Source organism: Saccopteryx bilineata, chromosome 6, assembly GCF_036850765.1.
Source record: "Saccopteryx bilineata isolate mSacBil1 chromosome 6, mSacBil1_pri_phased_curated, whole genome shotgun sequence".
Taxonomy (NCBI): domain Eukaryota; kingdom Metazoa; phylum Chordata; class Mammalia; order Chiroptera; family Emballonuridae; genus Saccopteryx; species Saccopteryx bilineata.
Window position 1 is genome coordinate 6,431,276 of NC_089495.1, and position 25,514 is coordinate 6,456,789.

The 25,514-nt window shown below is 41.4% G+C and overlaps 1 protein-coding gene across 3 annotated transcripts in view; it reads right to left on the minus strand.

The window, feature by feature from the left end:
• Positions 1-25,514, minus strand: part of GPM6A (glycoprotein M6A) — a 239,699-nt gene that overhangs the window by 12,631 nt on the left and 201,554 nt on the right. For all 3 annotated transcript variants that reach the window (XM_066235982.1, XM_066235984.1, XM_066235983.1), the window contains 3 exons: positions 23,953-24,145; positions 7,454-7,610; positions 2,692-2,845 (listed from right to left, as the gene is read on the minus strand). In XM_066235982.1, the coding sequence (XP_066092079.1) occupies positions 2,692-2,845; positions 7,454-7,610; positions 23,953-24,145 (504 nt within the window). The remainder of the gene's footprint in view (positions 1-2,691; positions 2,846-7,453; positions 7,611-23,952; positions 24,146-25,514) is intronic.

Genomic DNA, 25,514 nt, shown 5'->3' on the forward strand with positions numbered 1-25,514 from the left:
GGTTGCATGGCATCTGAAAAGTGCTTTCTTTTCCATGGCAGGAGAAAAGTTAAATTGGGAGGATTCTTGATACCTATGTTGCAAAAAGTGCTAAGGTTCAAGGGCAGCTCTAATCAAGCCAGGCTTTGCACGTAGCCTGAGGATGTCACACCCACTATTCGCACATGCTGTATTAGAAAATATTGCTTGTCTATCTGAAATTCCCACTCGACTGGGTGTCCTGTTTTTTTACCTGGCAACTCTCTCTCTCTCAGAGACTAGTGACATCTTTCTGATTTCAATTTTTCAGATCAGCAGGATAAAAGGAAGACACCGTGGGGGGGGGACGACCTGCGTCAGAGCTGTGGTTTTCCCGGCAGGCGGCTGCTCTCCTGTGACCTGCAGTGCAGGTGGCCGTTTCCTGTGTTCTCGTGGGACATGATTCCAAGGTTGAAATGTCCTCTGTGGAAGAGCTGTCTGTATCCTCTATCTCCTCACCAAAAACTTTATGTACCGAGCAGGTCACGCTGCCTTTCAGGGTGATCAGACAGAGGGGACCCGAGGACTTAAAGTGACAGATGGAGGCGGCAATGGAATGGTTACACTGTACAGCCTATCTGCAGTATCTCCGTGGAGACACGGGGTCAGCAGACACCAACTGGTGATGTGATTCCCACCCTCCTGAGACATGCAGCGACCTTATCAGGGAAAACCATCTACAGAGTTCCCAGGTGTGAACAGGCAAGATTTCAATAGCCATTCTGTGAAAAAGTAAACCACTGTGAACATGGTGGCATGTCTTGTATGGAATCTGTAGTGCCCATGTTTTTACAAATGGAGAAATAGAATTCTGAATAGGTCAGGTGAGATTGAACTTGACCTTCCCACATTCATAATTCAGCACCTGCTTCAACAGGGGAGGCAGCAGACTTGGAATTAGGGACACACAGTCGACAGCTAGCCAGCCTGGGGCTGAATCGTGTGGGTAGGCAGTTACCCCCATGGCCTCGGTTCTGTCATTTATAAAGAAAGAAATAATAGTGTCCCCCACATGGAATGACTGTGAGAACAAAACAAGTCAACATATATAAACCATTTAGAATAAGGTCTATAAGTCATAAGCCCATATACACATAGGAAACTATTATTATTATTTTTAGCTGTATCATTTATTTTATTTTTTTTTAAATTTTTTACAGAGACAGAGAGAGAGTCAGAGAGAGGGATAGATAGAGACAGACAGACAGAAATGAAGAGAGATGAGAAGCATCAATCATTAGTTTTCCATTGCGTATTGCAACACCTTAGTTGTTCATCGATTGCTTTCTCATATGTGCCTTGACCGCGGGCCTTCAGCAGACTGAGTAACCCCTTGCTCGAGCCAGTGACCTTGCGTCCAAGCTGGTAAGCTTTTTGTTCAAACCAGATGAGCCCGCGCTCAAGCTGGTGACTTCGGGGTCTCGAACCTGGGTCCTCAGCATCCCAGTCTGACGCTCTATCCACTGCGCCACCACCTGGTCAGGCTATTATTATTTTTAAGTGAGGCTTCATCCTTAAATATATAAAACCAACCAAAGAGGACTCCTGATTTATTTGATATTGTTTGATCTTGTTATTATTATTATTATTTGTATTTTTTTGAAGTGAGAAGCAGGGAGGCAGAGAGACTCCCACATGCACCCGACTGTGATCCACCCGGCATGCCCACTAAGGGGCGATGTTCTGCCCATCTGGGGTGCCTCTCCGCTGCAACTGGAGCCATTCTAGCACCTGAGGAGGAGGCCATGGAGGTGTTCTCAGCAACCGGGCCAACTTTTTTCCAATGGAGCCTGGGCTGTGGGAGGGGAAGAGAGAGATAAAGAGAAAGGAGAGGGGAAGAGTAGAGAAGCAGATGGACGCTTCTCCTGTGTGCCCTGGCCAGGAATTGAACCTGGGACTTCCACATGCCGGGGCCAATGCTCCTCCACTGAGCAAACTGGCCAGGGCCAGATCTTGTTATTATTAAATGATAAACACTTCTGCCCTGTTTCAGAGGATGATGAAGGACACACTGCGCATGTGATCTTTGCACTAGACCTCACGCATGTGTGATGGGTCACAGGACAGTGAACGCAGGACGCATGCATTACACTGAGTCTGGGCCATCACAGTCTGCACATTCATGTTGTGAGATGGACTTCCAATTAGTCTTAAATGCCTATTTATTCACAAGTTAAAAAGAATGGCTTAAAAGAGAATGAATACTCTGACAGCTTTATCTCTTTAGCAGAAAAAGTAATGTTAGTTTCAAGGTGGTTGGCAGTGTGTATATATATATATAAATATATAAATATATATATAATTTTTTTAAGTGAGAGAAAGAAGGAGGAGAGAGATGAGAAGCATCAACTCATAGTTGCATCTCTTTAGTTGTTCACTGATTGCTTGTCACACGTGCCTTGACTGGGGACAGGGGTGCTCAAGCCAAGTCAGTGACACCCTGCTTAAGCCAGCGACCTTGGGCTCAAGCCAGCGACCTTGAGCTCAAGCCAGCAACCATGAAATCCTGTCGATGATCCCACGCTCAAGCTGGCGACCTTGGGGGTTTTGAACCTGGGACCTCAGAGTCCCAGGTCGGCCCTCTATCTACTGCGCCACCACCGGTCAGGTGTGAGGCAGTGACTTAGTTAAAACACTGAGAAGTGTTGTTTTGACAGTTATAGCTCCACCTACCAAACTGACGGAGGTCCAAGCAGAGATTGGCGCCCTCCACCAAGGTGGCGTTCTTGCAGATGGTCCACAGGTTGAAGTACATGTACACGGGCAGCGAGGTGAAGGCCGTCACGCCCAGCCAGGCCAGCATGAAAATGTACGTCATGATGAGAAACTGCAACGGAGAAAAAGCAGAGAGAGAACACATGGAACCTCCCAGAACGGAAGGGAGTGTCTGCTGCCAAAGGGGCCCGGCGGAAGGGTCTCTGCGCTCCAGACAGAATGCTGGTCCGGCTGCCGCGTGGGAGGCAGGTGACCATGAGAAGCGAGGTGACTCAACCTGCGAGGAAGGCGGTCACGGCCGATGTTCTGCTGGACAAGGAATAACCCGTCTGCATCTCAGTGCCCGGTTCATTCTTGCATTCACCCTCAGAATCTCACCACATGGTCTTTAAACTCTGAGAAACATCAACTGGGGTATTTAGAGTGGACTGTGCAAAATGAGTCGAAACGACGTCAAGGTCAGGTTTCAACACGAGGCACATCCCTTCATCTTGTAGTCAAGTTACTTGACCATGCTTACGTAACATTACCAGTCTGAGGATGCACATGGCTTTTTAGTATGTAGTTATAATAGTGTAAATTCTCCTTTAATGATTTTTGTCAGCTGAAAATCTAAGCCTTTGATGTTTATGAATCTTACCTTTGCTACAGAGACAGTAAAATGTGATTTTTAAGTGTGAAAATGTTTTCCTTTATTTTCATCAGTGTTTTTAATATTGATAAAATATTTATATAAGAAAAGGCTGTTTGTGCGTCCCAGATAAAGTCGAATCAGAGACTCAGCCTCAGGTTAAGTGACTTCTTAGTTCGATCACAGTTTAGATGCTGAGTAAAAAGACAGAGGCACATATTGGTGGATGAATGAAGAGCTCACATAAGATAAATGTAATAATGTTTCCAATTACTTATCAATTGTTTAGTCCACATTACTTGGATTTAAAATAGCTTAAATAAATATATACCCTTAATATCTCGATTAACATTTGTGCTAATGACTGTATTCAGATATTCCTGGAAAAGAAGCTTAAGTCACATACACTGAAGTTAAGTACAGGTTCAAATCCACACATTGACCCAAACTGATGGTATTTCTTCATGCAAGTTATGTGTCACTGGATTTATAAGCATATTCCCTATGATCCAAAGAGTAATCAGTCATATGCAGTGTCCAGGTAAGTGATCACCAACCAGAAATAGAACATGATAGCAGATAGCCTCTTGGGAGTTACCACATCATTCCGTCCTGCGATGGCAACCAGACTCAGATACCAGAGGTTAAGATCCAGATTGTCCCCGAGAAGGAGCTCAGTGAGAAAATCACTACCGTGGCCGTTGTTCCACCACCACGTCTGCACCTGGTTTTTCTCGTCCGAACCCCGTGTCAGGAAGGGTTCAGCCTTCTCCGCCTGACCTTATGGCTAGCAGGTTGTCTGTCAGCTGACTCAGGGAAAGAGCTGGAGTAAATATATTTCTATGGCTATTTATTCTTTTAATAGAATTAGTAGTTTATCTCACTTTTAGAATTGCTCAACAATTACTTAATGAGGACCTCATATGTGTGTAGGTGTATGGTAGGATGTCAGCAACAGAGACCAATAAACACTTCCTCCTTACTTTCCTCATCAGGAGAGAAACATTCCCCACGCGGAGATCCAGTAGACAAGGTCCGGCCTGGAAACACACCTGACTGTCTATGGTAAACATTCTGTTTGACTCCGCCCAGAGAGAAAGGGAAATACATCTTGGGTGGTCTTTGTTCTTTCTCCCTTCTGGACGTGGGAGGAAGCTTGCTGGGCAGTGTGGCCTGGCCCACCATCTCAGAGCCTTCCTCATGCACCATGTCTAGGTGACAAGGGTCCGCTAAGCTGTAAAGTATCGATAAGTGTATTGCAAGCCTCAGGATTGACCCACTTCTGCCATCATTCACCTGCATGATGTCAGGCACATCCTTTTCCATTCTTTGCCACATGATGCCGATCTAAGAGGGTAGGTAGGGATGGAATGACTGATTTATCAAGAGCTGACAGGCCACCTAGTTACTGTGCCCCTGACCTAAATGCCATATTTGCTTAGCAAAAAGGGGGCCTGACAGAATATTGATTTAAATGCGCAGGCATTTGAGTGAGGTTGAGTCTTAGGTGCTCTTCATGCGTCCACACCTGCCTTTGTCAAAGGAGAACGCTGCTCAGTTGATCTCTCCTGAGGGCAGGGAGGCTGGAGTGAACGACCTGTCACGTGACAGGCATCTAGCACAGACCCCGGTGCAGGAGACGCACAGATCAAACATTAGTTGTTCTTATTCTAGTTAGTATTCTCTGGTTTCTACGACCATCACCCAAATACATGGTTTGCCTGAAGGATAGAACTCTACAGAATAAGGAACTCGGATTTCATTTCACGTTTGGAGAAAATAAAAATAAAAAAATGAAACGTTCTTGAGTGTGGGAAAGTTATTCAGAGGGTACTGCCTCTCAAGGAGAAAGGCTCTAGGTTTGGAAACCATCCCAAAGCCGAAAAAATCTTGTTAATAGAACCTCTTGGAGGGAAACGCTCTCTTTATTAAAATTTTCATTATGTGTAATTACAGATCCCAAGGCCAATTTATAGTCTCAAGAACAACAACAGGATATGGCAGCTCAGAGCACATTCCTTGGGGGGAAAAGCAGCTGGAAGTCTAAGGCAGAGTAACCAGCATGCTGTTCGCTAGGTCCCTTCTATCTTTTTTTTTTTTTCAAAGCTGCTTTGGAAGGTGCTGGAAAATGGGACTTATAATTCAGTAGGTTGAGTACACTGAACACTTGGAACCATGTTGCTGCTCCTTATACGGCAAGGACACGGCTTCGGAACTCATGGGCCTGACTCAGATCTGCTGTCTGTAACGTTATAGCAAACCCAGAGAGCTGTGCATCCTCCGGCCAATCTTTTGCAGCGAGAAAATATATATTTCCATTACTAGAAATGCATACGTTTTGTTCTAAGAAAGCTACGCAAGACTTTGCTTTTGAATTTAAGGTACAAACCAGTTAAGAGTTCAGGAGGTAGCAGGTCACATTCCCTAACAGCCACATGGAACAAGCTGAAAATACAACTCTGTCTTCCTATTTTATGTTTTTATCTTAGAATCTGGTCATTACGAAGACTGAAGAATTGATCGAGTGTCATCCTGGGTAGAAACATTTCTATACGTAATAAAATAACTCGTAGTTCTCACAAGCTTATTCCTGCTTTTCCTCACCAATAATATGAGATATATAGCCTGTCGTCTCAGCATTGAATAAATAAATAAGCTACTCTATTAATTGAGGTACAATATAATTGACATAGAACACTATGTTAGTCTCATGTATACAAATGAACTGATTCATTGATATGGGACAGGAGGAAGTGCCACAAAGTGATAGGGACGGAGCACCTGACTTTTAATTAGTATCCAGTTCATCTTATCATCACATCATTATTTTATTACCATTTCATCGGAACATGCAGACAACTGTCACAGTAAGCATCTTGTCATCATACCTCTTCAGGTGCATGCGCTACGCCCACATGTTAGCATCTGACACAACAAAATTGCTAGAAATTATTTTTTAGTACTTCAAATGAACAAAAGAAAAAACCAACATGCAGTTGCTGTTTTGATCTCAATGTGGACATCCCAGTCATCGTTAGAAGTTTAGCAGGGCGGTTGGAAAATAGAACCGCAGGAGGCGAGGTTTGCCAATTTGGGGGAGAAGGACGGGGCGTCTAACTTGAGAGCGACTTGCAAAAGGCAATTGGTTTTTCATCTGAATTCTTATCAATTCAGACTTGATGTCTAAGAAATTCACAGTTCCTTGAGCTATACAGGTCCTGTGGCAACTTTAGCAGATGCACATGGGACAGGTAAAAACGACACCTGAGAGGTCGGTCACATGAATGAGAAGCAGCCACCTGATTCTGATGCCATGGGTCCCTGAGTCCACGCACTACCTGACCGCTGAAAAAATATGTGACATAGGGAATGGAGTATTATGATACAATAGACACATTCCCATAAGAAAACATGTTAGTCAAGGACGGAAGCTTCAAGGTTTCCTTACAGGAAAATAATTCTGCCTAAAATGCAAAAGTACATTCACCCACATCACTCTAAGCTTTTGCCACTGTTGTGCTTTAATAAAAGTACATAGGTTGTCTGCATTAGCTCTAGAGTTTGACAAATTGATTTATCATTAGCCATCATTCCAGTAAGGATTTAAAAGCTGAATAAGTACAATAGCATAATTCTTAACTTACATCACTGCTACATAGATATTAGATGATACAGTCCCCCCCCCCCCGCCCCAATTTAAGGCAAAATACCCAGGCATGTATTTAAGGAGAAGAGACACATGCATTGTCTACAAATTACAGATGGATTTTTCTATTACCGGAATTTTTAAATGTTTTGTATCGAAAGCTTAAAGCTCTTTGGAGGAAAAAAAAAATTATAAGCAATCAACAGGTTGGCTGTCTCTAAAATAAAACAAGTTGTATTGCATGGGATGTGAGAAATCTGAAACTAAATTTTCACGTGGAATAATCTCCATTTAGAAAATAATACTGCGAGTTAAGGTAGTGATCACAGGAAGGAGTGCGACCGTGTTTAAAGAATACTACACTTCTTGACAGATGAAGACTGCCACCTGAGTGCGCTTGAAATAAACTGACACCGAACACTGGACGTAGACAGACAACCTACCCAGGCGCTCACGCATCGGCCGCAAGCGGTGATTTTGAAGTCCCCATAGAGGTCTTTGATGGCGCCGGTGGTGAAGAAACCCTCCACCATCAGCAGAATGCCGTACACGAAGAAGGCCGCTGCGATGCCGTAGATCACGTACTTGAAGATGTCGATCCTGGGGAGAGGGGACACAGGGACTGATCTCAGTACCTCTTCACAGCTGGAATGAAGTCTCAAGGGCTCACAGCTCCTTGGGAACGAAAGCTGTGGAATGTGCACGTTCATAATGCAGGCTGGTTGTGGAAACCTTTCTGCTCTACACGTCTAATGTCCTGCTACTTCAGAATCTGTCGACGAGGGTTTGTCATGTCTGCAGGCCTCTTTCTCGTTCCTTCCCATCCCCCCTCCCTGGTTCCCACCAAGGCAGTCTCGGGTAAGCAGTGAATTACATTTCTAAAGGAGCTTGTTTAAATTCATTTGGTTAGTAGGGTAGTCAGCATATGGTTTCTCTAATTATGACAAATATCTAAATATTGTATGGGAACCCCTACCCCCAAATCACACAGTCATCACTTTGTGGCCTCTAGAAGCAGACTGGTTGCATAGCATGTGCAGAGGCCCCCGGCTCTAGGCGTTCTGCAGTCTGGGTGACCATGTGAGAGGGTTGCTCTTTATTTCACACCATCGAGCTTGACTTTTGCTCTCTCTCCTCATTCACTAGAGTGAGTGGAGTAGGTAGGGGGAAGCAAACGATAAAGAAAGCCTGTTCATTTTATACAAGGAGGGACACGGAGTGCAAAGCTCTTTCATGCTCATGGAGGCTTACAAACTCTGGGCGCTATGACAATGTTTTTCTTTTGAAGAATAGCAAACGTGAATCTGTTGCATATAGAAACAGTGAGAAGAGCTGGCTAACACTCAGTGTACCAGAGCAGTTGTTTAACGGCTGCTTTCTGCTGTCTAAAAAAATCTAAATATTGCACAATTCTGTTTGTCCAGGGCAATGAGGCAGATGTGAATTGTGTGAGCCCCTCATGCATGTCAAGAAATCTGAGGCGTGATCAGGCGGTGGTACAGTGGATAGAACATCGGACTGGGATGTGGAGGACCCAGGTTTGAAACCCCTAGGTCGCCGGCTTGAGCATGGGCTTATCTGGTTTGAGCAAGGCTCACTGGCTTGAGCAAGGGGTCACTAGGTCTGCTGTAGTCCCCCGGTCAAGGCACATATGAGAAAGCAATCAATGAACAACTAAGGTGATGCAAGGAAGAATTGATGCTTCTCATCTCTCTCCCTTCCTGTTTGTCTGTCCCTCTCTCTGTGTTAAAAAAGAAAGAAAGAAAGAAAGAAAGAAAGAAAGAAAGAAAGAAAGAAAGAAAGAAAAAAGAAAAAATAAATCTGAGAATTTCAAGTTACAGGTCTAATTTGACATCACAAACACTTTGAAGAGCTTGGTTTAATGGGACTTTCCATAAAATTTCCAGGTTAAAATGACATATTTTAAAATATCTTTTAATTTTTACTGGGAAATAATTTTAAACCTACAAAAAAAGTTTCAGAAAATGCATAGTGAAAAAACAAAACTGCACACCCTTTATCTATTTTATATTTTACCTCACTTTATTGTTTTCTTTTCTCTCTTTCTCTCTGGATAATTATATCTGAACATAGAAAAATTCTCCACAGTACATTTCTCTGAACTATTTCAAGAAAAATAATATCGATACGATACTTTTGTCAGATTTATTATTTGTGTTTCAATTTTATCAGTTGGACTGACTGAGTGATGGACTTTATAGCATCCCCCTCCCAACATGGGATCCAATATGGCGTAAGTACTGCGCACACTTGTCCTGTCTCTTTAGTGTCCCTTAATCCAGAACACTTCCTCAGCCAGTCTTTGTCTTTACAACATTCATGTTGTTCAGGGATACAATCCCACGTCCTCCTTATTAAATAGAATGGTTTTTTGTTTGGATTTGTCTGATATTTCCCTACGATGAGGTTTGGATGACTCATTCTTGGTCAGAATATCATATCATATGAGGATATTTATAGCTTCATATTCATTTTGAAATATCCCCTCATTTTTGTGAGCAGTATATATTATATATATACTAACATGATATATATACTATATATATATAGTATATATATATAATATTCTGTTCATCTTCCCTCAGTTGTGCTGCTGACTTTGATCAAGTCAAGAGGAGGTCTGAGCTTCTCTTTCTCAGAACTCCCTGATCTCGTTTCTCGTAACGGTACCTGTGATCTTTAGGGCCCACCCAAAAAGCCCTCTATAAGCTTTTCCCCTCAAGATGTTTAACTTACTCCCAAGTATCCCATATAAGGTAGCCTTCACTCTTTTCCATATAAGGCAGTATTAACTGGTTTCAGGGATTAGGAAGCGAATACATTTGGAGAAAAGCATTGTTTAACTTACCCCAGTAACCAAAGCTGTTTTTTGCCCTTTCAACATGTGTTGCCTATAAAAACTTTTTATGAGCACGAAAATATTATAAACTTTTAGAGATACATCTGCAAAGGAAACGTGTCTGGATGATTCTTTTTGGGGCACTTACAATCCCCACCTCTTTACTGTGAGAAGATTCCAGGTGAGCAAAAGCAGCCACGTGGAACGCTGGTACACAGAGGAGTGAAAAGAAAAGCATCTTTCCAGGTCAAAGAAGGAACCGAAGTCCATTTCCATAAGACCGAAAATACCTCACACACACACAACTTCACATAACCACACACACACACAGCCACACACACAACCTCACACACACAGGCACACACAAAACCTCACATACACATCACCTCACACACACACAGCCACTCACACAACCTCACATACATACAACCTCACACACACACCACCTCACACATACACAGCCACACAGACAACCTCACACACACAAGCACACATACAACCTCACACACACAGCCACACACACAACCTCACACACACACAGCCACCCACACAACCTCACATACATACAACCTCACACACACACCTCACAAACACAACCACACACACCACCTCACACATACACAGCCACACACACAACCTCACACACAGGCACACATACAACCTCACACACACAGCCACACACACAATCTCACATACACACAGCCACACAGACAACCTCACACACACACACACAAAAGACACACATACAACCTCACACACACACAACTACACACACAACCACACACTAAAGCTTACATAAAATTTTTTACTGATTGTTTTTACTTCAATCTATAAGTCATGTTGATAAAACTGTCATTTCTTAATAATTTTTTAAGAAACAGGAAGAGATAAATGTTTTCATATATATAAATATCACAACCCTAGACCCAGAATATTACTCAATGGGACATTCCCACTAACGTAGGGACAAGGAAAAGAAAGATAATGTCTACTTCTATGTAACACTGTTTGGGGCGTATCTGCCAATTTAATTAGATTAGAGAAAATAATCAGCAACAGAGAATTGGAAAAGAAATACAAAATTAGCTCTATTTGCAGATGATGTGAGGTGTACCTGGGAAATCCTAGAAAATCCGTGATAAAACTAATTCAAATAAGAAAAATCAACAATGTAGTATGATATAATATTTGCATGTAAAAATGCATTTGTATAGACAAATAATACCCAGTTAGAAGATATGCTGGGAGAGAAAAAACTGACTTTCCTCTGGAAGAGGGATGGCTGGCTCACAGGGCAACAACTCTATGTTGAATATTTTGAGGACCCTCCAAACTGTTTTCCAGACCAGCTGCAACATTTTACATTCCCAGCAACAGAGCACAGCGTTCCAAATTCTCCAGGATTCTTGTTTTGGGGGGTGAGGTGGAGGGAGTTGTTTTCTGTTTTTATGGAAGGACATCCTGAGTGGTGGGAGGTGCTCTCTCACTCTGGTTCTCGTTTACATTTCCTGCTAAAGAGAGACACTGAGCAGCTTTTCCTGTACCTGTGTGCCACGTGTGTGGTCAGTCCTTGGCCACTTGTGACTCGGGTTATTTAGTTGCTGTGGTTTTTGCTGTTGAGTCATAGGAATTGCTTATAAGTGTTGGCTCTGAGTCCCTTACTGGATCTGTGGTCTGCAAATATTTTCTCCCGTTCTGCCTCTTGCCCTGTCATTCTCCTCGCTGCACAGAGCTTTTGTGTTTGAGGTGGTTTCCCCTGTCTGTTCCTGCTTTCGCTGCCTGAGCTTCTGGGTCCCTAACTGAGAAATCATCACCAGCACCAATACTGACAAGTCTCTCCTCCTCTGTTTTCTTCTAGGAATCTTACAGTTGCAGGTCTTACATTTACTTCTGTAACCCATTTTGAGTTGATTTTTAGGAATAGTGTAAGAGGAAGATCCAGTTTCATTTGTTAGCAAGTGAATATTCATTTTCTTCAAAATGATTTGCTAAAGATAGTGTAGTCTTGAAACCTTGTTGAGAATCATTTCACTGTACATACAAGGGTTTAATTCTGGGCTCCCTTTTGGTCCATTAGACTACCTGTCTGTGTATATGTCAGTACTATGTTGCTTTGATTACTGTAGCTCTGTAATATGTTTTAAAATCAGGACATGTATGGTCTCGAGCAATATTCATCTTTTTCAAGGTTATTTTTGCTATTTGGGTTCCATATGAATTTTAGGACTACTTTGACCATATTCATAAAAAAAAAGCATTGGAATTTTGATAAGGATTACATTTCATTTGTAAATTGCTTTGTGTACTATGGAGATCTTAACAATATAATTTCTTCCAATCCATGAACACGAGATGTCATTCTATTTATGTTTTGTTTGCTTCTTTAATTTATTTCCACAACATTTTATAGTTTTCAGCACACAGATCTTTCACCTTCTTGTTTAAGTTTATTTCTCGGTCTTTTATGATTTTTGATTTTTGATTGTCAATGGGATGGCATTTTTAAGAATTCAGAGTCCTCAGATTTGTTAAGACCTGTGTAGTTGAGAAGACTGTGGTTCCCGCTGCTGGTGGGTGGGGTGTTTGAATGTGCCTGTTCGGATCCCTTGTAATCGAGTGTTGCTCAGGTGCCCTGTTTCCTAATTACTCTCTGTCTGGACCCTCTGCCGGAGCTCCTGTCACTGCTGGGACAGAAAGTAGGTACGGAAGCTGGGCTACTACTGCGATGCGGTCTGTTTCTCCCGTAGGTCTGCCCAGGTTTGTTTCGAGAGCTTAGGTGCTCTGACGTAAGGTGTACCCTATTTCTAATCGGTATATATTCCTGGTCAATCGACCCACCTGTTATTATGTAAAGTTCTTCCTTGTCTCTTTTGTCAGTTGTTTTACTTAAAGTCTATTTTGTTAAATATAAATATAAGTATGGCTACTTCTGTTCTCTTCTGGTTACCAGTCGTGTGGAAGCTTTTTTCATCCTTTAACTACGTGTGCCTTTAAATCTAAAGAGATTCTCCTATATACCACATGTAGTTGAATCTTGTTTTTATAATATTTCAATTATAATATACCTGACATTGTCTTGCTGGCTTGAATCCCTCTATTTTATCACAAAAGTACTTTCTCTTTTTTTTTTTTTTTGCATTTTTCTGAAGCTAGAAACAGGGAGAGACAGTCAGACAGACTCCCGCATGCGCCCGACCGGGATCCACCCGGCACACCCACCAGGGGGCGATGCTCTGCCCACCAGGGGGCGATGCTCTGCCCATCCTGGGCGTCGCCATGTTGCGACCCTCCTGGGTGTCGCCATGTTGCGACCAGAGCCACTCTAGCGCCTGGGGCAGAGGCCACAGAGCCATCCCCAGCGCCCGGGCCATCTTTGCTCCAATGGAGCCTTGGCTGTGGGAGGGGAAGAGAGAGACAGAGAGGAAGGCACGGCGGAGGGGTGGAGAAGCAAATGGGCGCTTCTGCTATGTGCCCTGGCCGGGAATCGAACCCGGGTCCTCCGCACGCTAGGCCGACGCTCTACCACTGAGCCAACCGGCCAGGGCGTACTTTCTCTTTTTAATCAACATGCCATACATAAACTTACCAGAACAAAGATCTTCACATATAATATTAGGGGAATTAAACTCTTGTTATTTATAGAAATGAGTTTCTTAGTAAAGAGCAACAAAATGCATGAATATCTAATCACGAAGTGACCGTTTGGGTGTTTATTGTATAATCAAGTGGCAGAGAATCATAAGAAGTCTTACATTTAATTCACTACTTTTGCTTTTCCACAGTAATAATCGACACTATCCTACTTCTTATTAAATTAATGAAATACTTAAACTCCTTTCTAAATGCAAACTTTTAAATTTGACAATGTTTCTATAAATAATTGTTTTACTGATTATAAAACCAATCTATGTCATTGTAGAAAAAATAAAAACAACACCAGAAAAACACAGACTATTGACTATTTATCCTCTCAGTTTTGTATATGAATTATAATTAATTTCAAAGTTGTGATTACTATTTTCTGCTTTACAAACTTCATTTTCAGTTAATATATTATAAATATTTAAAACTATTATATATTTTTTCTTTCTTTTAAAAATTTTCTATCAATCTGAGAGAGGGAAGAGGGAGAGAGAGAAAGAAGCATCAGCTGATTTCACTTAGTGGTTCCGCTCAGTTGTATACCCACTGATTGCTGCTCGTAGGTGTCCTGGACAGGGTGTGAACCTGCTACCTCTCGTGCACCAGGGCGATGCTTTATTCACTGAGCCGCCCGGCCAAAGTGAAACTATTATATCATTTTATCAAGATATATATATATATATATATATATATATATTTAAGATTATGGCATATTTTATTGCTTGAAAGTATCAGTACATATTTTACAAATTCTCTACTTTTGTTTAAGGGGAATAAGACTAATTCTCTGTCCCCACCCCTAAAGATGTTTGCATCTAATCGCCAGATTAGATATGACTATGTTACCATGGTAACTGGGATTTGGTAAATGTGATTTAAATGAACGATGTGGGGATCTGGAGATTATTCTGTATTGTCTGGGGTGGGCCCAGTATATTCACAAGGGTGCTACGTAAAAGGGAGAGGCAGGAGAGTCAGGGTCGGATTCAGAGAGAGATCGGAAGATGCTGTGCTGCTGGCTTTGGGGTGGAGGGGCCAGGAGCCAGGGAATGCAGGCAACGTCTGGAAGCTGGAACACGTGACAGCATGGATTCATCCTAGGGCCTCCGGATGGAGTGCGAGCCTGCCAATACCTTGATTTCAGCCCGTTTCAATGAGCCCAGTAAGACTCATTTCAGACTTCTGACCTCCAGCAGTGTGTAAAAACAATACATTCGTGTTCCTTCACCCACTAAACTTGTTGTAATTTGTTACAACAGCTATGGAAAGCTAATGCATTACTATCACAAACAACATGGTCAATCTCTGGGCACGGTGTATGTTGCTTCTCTGAGGGAAATGCCTAGAAAACTTTAAGGTACATTTTGTGAAAATATCTAGAAAGTTTGTACCAAAGTGAGTATGCATTGAGCATAAGTAAGAAGGCCTGTTCTCTCTTTGCTTTCCCGAGCAGGTATTATCTTTTCATTTTTCTTATAACCGGTAGTAAAAAAAAAAAAAAAAAAATATTATTTTAGTTGATTTTCTTAGTTTAGTAGTGTGAACAAAGATATATTTATAAGATGCTCATTGTTTCATATTCTTTAATGGGATATGTCTTTATATCTTGCCAATTTTTCTACTAAAACACACATCGTTTTATTTTTGAGTTAATTAATTCTGCATTTATTCAAATTAAGAACTCTTGTAAGCAAAAAATATTTTTCTCAGTTTTTGCATATATTTTAGTGTTTTTGTAATACTTTAGTGAGTAAAAATTAATTTACATTATGTCAAATTTATAAATCTTTTCCTTTGTGATTTCTTCTACTGCTTATAGAGTGCTTGCCCCATAATAAGTAGACTCTTAACCTGTATTTTCTTCCAGCTTTTTACAAATTAGTTTACCCTTAAATTTTAACTTTTAATCCATCTGAATTTTGGGGGTACAAATGTAAGTAGGGACATAATTTTATATGGGCTTATACACACTTGTATTAGCCCACATGGTATTAATGACTGCAGCTCTGCCTTCCCTGTGTTTCAGGAATCGGATGCATCCTAGAGGTACTTACCGACTACCATTCTCTGATTTGCACCTGTTGAGTCTGACCTAGATGGCGCTTTTGATAATGTATCTTTTCTATGTCAGTGCTTGAAGAGAAGTCTTGTTCTACATTGTGTCCCTAAAGATTAGCCCAGTGGGTGGCATATAACATAACCCAGGAATTTTTGCTAAGTGAATGAATTTATTAAAAGAGAAGTCAGACAAAAAAAAAATTAGCCTGAAAGGCATGTATGCATATTTGAAAGTAAGAAAAAAAAATAGAAGTATAATAAATTTGAAGAGTTTTAAATAATTTCCACACTTGATATTCACAATAACCCAATTAGCAAAATAGGAGCCAATGCTATGATAGCTATTCTTAAATAAAGAAGACCAAGGTTTAGCGAGTCAGCTATAGGCTGTAAGTATGTCACAGCTAGAACCTCCGCACCAGCCTTGTCTGAGTCCCTTCCTGAGGCAGACCAGCTGTTTCAGAAAACTCTGGCTTTTGGGAAGTTCTTTATATGGAACCAAACAACTATTTCCCTATAAACAGGAACTCATTGGCCCGTATCTTTCTCTGGGCACCACAACGAACAAAGCAAGTTTTCCTTCTACTTGATAACCTTATAAGAATGATTTGAATAAAATCATCATATTCTTATTTGTAAATATTTTTTTCTAATGTCGCTGTATGCCTGGGTGTTATGAAAAAAAAAAAAAACAAAACCCAAAAACCAGAAGTTAGAGCTTTGAATTCTAAGCCAGTCTGAAAACTACTCAGACATTTGCCTTGGCTGAAAGATCTATTCTAGTTAAACAGCACACCAGTCGGACCGTTATAAAAGCAGGGTGGCGTAAAGCTGTGATACAGCGTCACGGAAGACATCACCATCACCACTATTTTTTTTAAATGTATTTTTTAATTTATTGGGTTAGCGTGGTTCGCCAAACTGTAGGTTTCAAGTGTACAACTCAATATAACACCATCTACACCCCATACCGTGTCCCTAACTGTTTGCTCATAACCACCTGAGGAGGTACGCTGCAGTAGTGAGGCGCTTTTACTGAGGAGGTCCCGGGGCAGCCAGGTGAAGGAGCTTGTCCCAGGTAAGAGGCAGAAAGGAGCAGGGGCCACAGAAGCCAACCCCGGGGAGTTTGGCCCCTCCTTCAGCACTCTTAGCCACACAACACGTTGTCTGTCTATCTAAATTCTTCATAGTTTATGTAATGGTTTGGTGGTGGTTGTTTTATATTAGAGGGGTTCTGTTTGTTTGTTTGTTTCTTTAACACTCATTTGAGGACTACTAGTCTCGTTGAAATATTGCCTAAGGAGATGCTCCCTATTTGATCAGATGTTAGGAATTCAGCATGGTTTTCTTCTTTTTTAAAAAAATGTTATTGAGTTTACTGAGGCTACATGGGTTAACAAATTCATACAGGTGTCAGGTGCTCAGTACTACAATACATCATTTGTATATTCCATTGTGTCTTCACCACCCCAAGTCACGTCTCCCTCCGTCACCATTTGTCCCCCTCCGCCCTCCACCTCGCCTACCCTCTGTCCCTCCTAAAATCCTCACACTGCTGTCTACATATTTTTCTTTGCCTGGTCCTGTCACCTTTCTCACCAAGTCCTCCAGCCCCCACCCCCTCTGACAGCTGTCCGTCTACTCTCCTTATCATACGTCTGTTTCTATTCTGTTTGTTAGCTTATTTTGTTCATTAGGTGCCATATATAAGTGAAATCTTATGATGCTTGTCTTTCTCTGCCTGGCTTATTTCACTTAACGTAATACTTTGCAGGTCCATCCATGCTGTCACGAAAGGTAATGTTTCCTTCTTTTTTATGGCCCAGTAGTATTCCACTGTGTAAATGAACCACAGCTTTTTTATCTACTCATCTACTGATGGGCACTTGGGCTGCTTCCAGATCTTGGCTATTAAAAATAATGCTGCAATCAACATAGGGGTGCATAGATCCTTTCAAGTTAGTGTTTCAGGTTTCTTTGGATACATTCCCAGAAGTGGAATTGCTGAGCCATAAGGCAATTTCATTTTTAATTTTTTGAAATAACTCCATACAGCTTTCCCAGTGGCTGCACCAGTCTGCATCCCCACCACAGTGTCCCAGGGGGCCACTTTCTCCACAGCCTCTTGCTGTTTGTTGATTTGTTGACAATAGTCATTCTGACAGGTATGAGGTGCTATCTCAGTATGGTTTAATTTACATTTATCTGATGACTAGTGACATTGAGTATCTTCTTATATGTCTATTGGCCATCTGTATGCCTTCTTTGAAACGGTGTCTATTCAGGTCCTTTGCTCATTTCTTAGACTGTTTGGTTTTTTTGGTGTTAAAATTTATAAGTTCCTTATAAAATTTGACTGTTAATCCTTATCAAATGTACTAAAAATGTTCTCCCATTCAGTGAGTTGTGTTTTCACTTTGCTGATGGTTTCCTTTGCTGTGCAAAAACATTTTAGTTTGATGTAGCCCCATTTGCTTATTTTTTTGTTTCCTTTGCCCAAGGTGATATGTCGGTCAGTATGTTATTCTAACTGAAGTTCTAGCTATGACAAAAATAATATTTGACTCTCCATGACTAATCAATACTCTCATATCAATACTAACTTATCTGATCTTCAAATGTCTTACAAGTAGAAGACTTCAGCAGTCTGGATGGATTGCCAACCCCCCCTCCCTGGGTCCGAACAGATGGTTGGCACACTGCTGTGACCTCCAGGAGCAATGAAACCTGGTTTTCTGCTTTCCTTTTCTTCTCACTCCTGTGCACTGAACTACTGATGACAGTTTCCTATTTCATTATCTTTCAAGGAATAAACACGAGCTACAAGCCAACTAAGATTTATACACACATTACATTATTTAAGAGCAAAACCAGCCTGACCAGGCGGTGGCGCAGTAGATAGAGCGTTGGACTAGGATGCGGAGGACCCAGGTTTGAGACCCCGAGGTCGCCAGTTTGAACGTGGGCTCATTTGGTTTGAACAAGGCTCACCAGCTTAACCCCAAAGTCGCTGGATTGAGCAAGGGGTCACTCGGTCTGCTATAGCCCCCCAGTCAAGGCACATATGAGAAAGCAATCACTGAGAAACTAAGGTGCCGCAACAAAGAATTGATGCTTCTCATCTCTCTCTTTCCTGTCTGTCAGTTCCTCTCTCTATATCTCTCTGTCTCAAATAAATAAATAAATAAATAATCTGGTGTTTTATTTAAAAAAAAGAGAAAAACCAACATATCTATTTTATCGAACTTACTACCTGCTTTTGGTTTAGATAAACAGAAACCAATTTTTTATGTGTGTATTAAATATCAAAGAATTCATTATCTAGTAAAGTTAGTTTTTGATGCATTGACTTCAAGTCACCGTCATAAAATTTTGAAGATGAAATGTATTCACTCTGGAAATCAATAGTACGCATTCTTCTCCTTCAATAAATTTTTTGTCAGAAACCTAACACAATCCCTGTCTAATACATTTTAGGGTGGGTGCATTTATGAATAAGGTTGTCCCTTGCTCAGCCCTCCAGGGAGTTATTCAGGCTGCATCACTTGGCCAAGTTAGTGCTGTGAACTGTTTGATACATAGTTTTCCAACCAGTTGCCACACTTCCTTGTCCTCTATGGGAAGCTGCTGGGCAGAAGTAAAGCACTCGCCTTACTTTGTTCCAGTCCATCAAGGGAAACCTATGCAGCACATTGACCACACCTTGCCTTGCCAGGGGCTCGCAGATGAGAAAGTCTGAATCACAAATCAGAAAACAGGCCTTGTCACCTAGGAGAGGTGGTACAACAGAGAGCTGCTTCCGGCGCTCACGCCGAAACCGGCTACACCAAGCACTGGATGTTGTACTTAGGGTGTGGGACTGTTCCCTCATGGGAACCATGGCTGAAATTACATGTGCACTCTCACGACAATTGGGAGCCAGTGAGTGACCATGGACTTGGAAGACTAAACTGACGGATTAAGGGGGGAAAGGCTTCTGGGAAACCAAGTAGATGAGGAGAAACAGGTTGATTCTGAAATAGATATCAACGGTCACAGGATCTTTGAGAAATTCACTTTGTTTCCTTCTCTGTGAAGGTCTCCCCAATCTCAAGTAGAATTTGATAAAATGGTTTAATGAGTGACATCAGCTGAAGATACAGGAGCTACACTTCAGATCCCTTTGCATGGGTGAGGGTTCATGGGATTTAGAATTATATGCCTAAAAGAGAGATTCCGTAAGAATGGAGGTTATTTGCAAATGTATTTATGAGAAGTGGATTTTTGGATGCTAGACAGACGGTCAGTGAAATGGAAGAGTCACAGTTCAGTGTGCCAGGCCTGCCCACGTTGCCCATGGACTCAGAGATACTGACCATGTGGAGGGACATATCTGTGTTTCAGAGGAGGGGGACAGAGAAGAGAGGGAGCAAGGGGCTGGGGCAGTGAAGGAGTGATTCCTCAGGTCCCGAGGGCCAGAGGTGGAGAACTGGAGTCTTGGACCACTGGTTTTATCTCTTCGTTCCCACACTCAGAACACAATCTTCTTTTCCTTTTTAAGCATGAGATTTAAGAGTGCTTAATTTGACCCAATCAAGCACCAGAAGAATGAAGCAATTGACCCTGTGTAAATTGCTGAGTTGGCCAACCAGTCTTTTCTTCACCATCATTCTTTTACCCATTCTTTCAAATTTAGCCTATTTCCAAGCAAGTATTTTGCCGGCAATTGAGCTTTCTCTTCCCTCTGCTCTGTATCCCTGCTTTTACTTCCTCTGTTTCTTACCTACTCCTCTGATAATCTCGGTAAGGCACCCCCACCTAGGGTCATCTCCCCTTCATGTAATCTTTGAACGTATCAGTTGGCACTAATTGTGCCCCGTAGTGTATGGGTACATATCTCCTTCTGTGTTTTCGTCCCCTGTTTGCTGACAGTCTTAATTCATCTGGTAGTTCATAGGGTATGGTATAAGAATTTTAGTTTTTTTTGAAACATGAATAAAGAGATCATTTGAGCCTTTGCTTGTATTCTATCAATTGGCTAGCCTTCCCATTCCAATCACGTATTAATGGCTTTGCATTCCACTTGGTAAAAGTACTAAATTAAGTATGATCCCTGACTTCTCTCCTGGACTCCCACACGTGTGACCCCTTCTGAGATTTTGTAGAGCTCGGGGGTAGACTAAAGGGTGCAGCCTAAATGTCAAATAAATATCTTGACAATTGGTTTCTCATAGACGGAGACAACCATCTGATGATACTTATTAAGCTTGTAGTTCTTAAAGATGTCTATTCCAAAACTAAAGTTAGCATTTTCAATGTAGCCTGCATACAGAGAATCTGTAGATGTTAAGGACATCTGTGGTAGCTTAAAATAATGCACAGTGAAAACAGACTTTGTCCAGTGTGGGTTGAAATAAAACTGAAAAGAAAATGCCAGTTTTGTCACATTAAAATATATCCATGCAATAATTCTTTTAAGGTTTTTCTAAAACTAACTTGGAATTATCCAAATCATTTTCAACAGTTTAATTCTATTTTAAATGACAAAGTTCAGTTATAAACTCTCAAGGATCAATTCTTGCTATACAACCAATATAATGGAAATTGAGAAACTGTCTACTCTGGGTTTAAAGAATTCAGTTTAATAGATAAAGCTATTTTTTTCCAGAACTAATGTGTAAAAAATAATTGCATTGGAGTATATATAATGAAAATGATATAATTCCTTTGTCCTTTTTAGGTCATGATTTAAAAAATTTACTATTATTTTTTTCATTTCCTTTTGTCAGTGACATAAATAAGCTCTAAATGGATACTTTAGAGTTAGGGAATGTTTTAAAATAAATTTGCTTCTTATCTGAGTGACTAATCGACTTCCTCTTCCTCTTTAAAAAAAATTTTTTTTAATTTATTTATTCATTTTGGAGAGGAGAGGGAGAACCAGAGGGAGAGAGAGAGAGGAGAGACAGAGAGAGAGAAGGGGGGGAGGAGCTGGAAGCATCAACTCCCATATGTGCCTTGACCAGGCAAACCCAGGGTTTCGAACTGGCGACCTCAGCATTTCCAGGTCAATGCTTTATCCACTGCGCCACCACAGGTCAGGCTTCCCTCCTCCTCTTAATCACAATGTATGTTGGGGAAGTCAGAGGGTGGTAGTGAAGTTTAGGGGATGGTTCCCAGTTTCACACACTTTGTTAGATTTCTTATATTATGACCAATCAGTCTCAAATTAAGTACCAACCTATTTTTAGATAAACATAAATATTTTAACTTCATTTTCCTTAAACTATTGTCATTCCTCTGTCCAAGGGCACAAGCCCCTCACCCACAGTAGGGGATTCTTGCTCTGTGACTTAAGAGAAATGCACACTGCTTTCTCCCTTTTCATTTTCACGGGAAATCAACAAGTTTAACTCTTTGAGTAGAACGAACGTTCATGGATGTCCTCGTGCTTCCTGACCATCCAGAGTACAACCGCACAAAAATTTTTATTTTAAAAATGTGTAAGGCAACATTAAAAAATGGCAAATGTATGTTCTTCTTGGTTGGTTATCAAACATAATTTTAAGTTAAGAAAACTGTAACTGTAACTAATTTTAGTTTTTGAAAAGAAACTTTCTCCCGGGTGGGGGTGTGTGTGTCAGTGAGCATAAAGAAAATGCACTACTCAAATGTTTAATAAATAAGATAACAAATATAAGTACGAGCAATATTTTGTTCAAGACAATCTATCTGCCTGTAGCTAATAGATTATTTTAAAAGTTAGCAGTGTTACATTTTCTGATGTTGGGGTTGGAAAAGTTATCTTTTACTTAGAAAGCTGTCCTGGTTGCCCGAGCGCTGTCTTGGATTAGAGTCTGGGGTTATACTTTGGGCCAGGAGGAACTGCCCTGGGAAATGAGAAGTGTGATTCACTTCTTTTCCATGGAGTTATGAGTCAAAAGCAAACTTACTGTACCACCATGTAATATTAAGACGTGTAACTTTAAAAGCTTCTTAACCCACAAAAAGTATGCACAAGTTAAGAAAGAAGGTTTGGATTCATTATGAATGACAAAATATAGCAACATAAAAAAAATAATCACATAGTTGCAAGAAGCATGAAATAAATACAAGAATTTGTGGGAGCAAAACAGAGACAACAGTGCTGACGCAACGGAGAGTCAGTATCTGCTGGGATTAGGTAATAAAGAGTGGTAAAGAAGTTATTTATTGACTGATTGATCTATTTTGTGGGCCAGGAATTGTTAAATAAATTTTATGAATTGGGAATTTATTGAAAAATAAATTCTTCTATAATTCAATCCTAAACTTTTCCTCCCTATAATATTAGGTGAGTAGGCACTGAAACTTGACCAGCAAACTTGTTTTTAATTCTAGACTATGTGTGCATTATCTTTAAAAAAAAAAAAATTAACATCACCATAATTTAGTGATCTCAAGAGTTTATATGTTATGGGTAAAATGTACATTTTAAGCATAATTAATGTTTGCAAAAAAGAAGGTCAATAATTCTTTTTTTCTTTTACAGAGACTGAGAGAGAGAGTCAGAGAGAGGGATAGACAAGGACAGACAGACAGAAACAGAGAGAGATGAGAAGCATCAATCATTAGTTTTCCGTTGCACATTGTGACACCTTAGTTGTTCATTGACTGTTTTCTCATATGTGCCTTGACAGCGGGCCTTCAGCAGACCGAGTAACCCCTTGCTCAAGCCAGAGAGCTTGAGTCCAAGCTGGTGAGCTTTGCTCAAACCAGATGAGCCCTCACTCAAGCTGGTGACCTCGGGGTCTCAAACTTGGGTCCTCGGCATCCCAGTCCAACGCTGTATCCACTGAGCCACCGCCTGGTCAGGCGGTCAATAATTCTTATAACATCTTTTTGCAGAAGTCAATAAGAACCTTTCCCAATGTTTATTTATGTAGTCATGTCATTTCTGTGATACAGGAAAAGAAAGATGATGGAAACTGTCGAGTTTAAAAAATCTGAAAAGGTGGGAGTATGCAGAGAGCTTGGGTGATTATTTTAGAACTGGCAGCGGAGTCTACATTTAAACCAGGCTCTGTTCTCGGTCTTCTGGTCTGTTCTATTCGAAGAGCCTCTGCTCACATGATAAGAGCAACAGAAATGAAAGCATCCCACTTACCAGTAACTGAATTTTGGATAAAACATCACAGTCAACTTAATACACAAATGAAGTCCAGTTTAAGTTGGCCTCTGACCTTCCACCATGTGTCCTGCACGCGTGGTAAAGGCCAATGTCCTTTTGACCCTGGTACTTGGCCTAAGAGAATTGTTTCCTTCTGTATAACATTACCTCCCTTAACGCTAGTCCCCTCTTTATTGGACACACAGCAATGGACACACACACTCAAAACAAGAAGCAATGCTAGCACGACCTACATGGCAAAGACGTCCAGCGTGTCTCCGGCATTTCTGGCCACATCGAAGTAGGTCTGCAGGATGGTGACGGTGCCCGAGAGCGCCTCATGCCCGCAGCCGCAGAACAGGGCGACGCCGGCGTAGAGCAGGATGGTGGCGACCAGCGAGGCGTAGGGGATGCCGCCCAGGCATTTGATGCAGCACTCGAAACACCCTGCACGGAGCAGCAGAAAAAAGGTAAAAGTGAATATTTTCGGTTAATCCAATTTAAATGTTTTCCCAACATCAACATGGTGGGAGAGTATATTTGCATTTGTTGATGAGATCAGGTCAGTCTTGTAAATCAAAGTCTTAGGCTGCCCCGAAGGGTATGAATGTCAAGCTCGTTAATTATAAACCCCTCCCCCCCGACCAGAGAATGCTTGCCTCTGGTGACGGCTCCGTCTTCTACCCCCAAACCAACCGAAGCTCTGGCTTGCCACCCCGACTTCCTACAACGGCTCCTCTTCCTATCCCTGCACGCCCATTATTCCAGCTGGACTTGACTGCTCTCCGGTTTTCACAGGCTGAAGTTTATACTCCAATGAAATCTATTCTTTTGAACTCCCTGCAGCTGTATCGTTTCAACAGTGAGTCTAAATCTGTTAGCTGTGAACCCAGTGGAGTGAACCTGAACAGCAAAATTTAAAAGCGAGAGAGAACAGCTCAGACAATGTTTGAGTGCATTGCATAGAAGGCTCATCGTTTTAGCCTATTTTCAGTTCAGATATTTGTGCATGTTGTTTTTGTAGTGAGTCATTATGCAAAATCGATTTCTCACTGTGAGAATGGTAAAAAAAAAAGAGAGAGAGAGAGAGAGAGAGAGCCATGGGCACACTCGAAACCAGAGACCAGGGCAGCCGTGAATCCTGGCCCACCGCTCAGCATGTTTTTGGCAAGTTTATCCTTTTGATTACATCATTTTTAAAAAAGGTGACAGCAAGAATTTTCCTCAAGTGATTCTTGTGAGCATTCGGTGAGTTAGTACATAAAATAGTGCACGACAGAAGAATTACTCAACGCTTACCATTATTAGACGTAACTTTAATCATTACCTATTATTCTAAGGTAATACGGCTTTCCTATTTTCTTTGACAGTAATCACTTTTGAAGTTTGTCATGTTAGCCTTAATTTGCAAAAGATGACTTTGAACATTTAGTCTGAGAAGTCATAAAACCATTGTTAAGCATCAAGATTTTCTAGGTGACTGCTAGATAGCTTCTTCTAAAAGACTGACGAGGAATGCCTAAGCCTCTGTGTTTGGCAGTAAGACATCCTGCCATGCTGCCCAGATGCTGTGTGCCAGTCGCTGTGGAGAAAGGAAGAGTGCGGGAGGGGTTGGCAGGCAAGGAGCCCAATGCCTGCCTCACCTCGGTTGGCCTCTGCCCCTCACTCCTCCCCTACACATCCCCTAGTCCACGGACTTCCTCTGACATATCCCCTTTGGGAAATTCTTCATCAAATCTCTTTTTGTAAGGCTGAAGCCCTTCAAAAACTCTCTACGTAACTGACTTTTTCTTCAGAACAAATAACAAATGAGGTT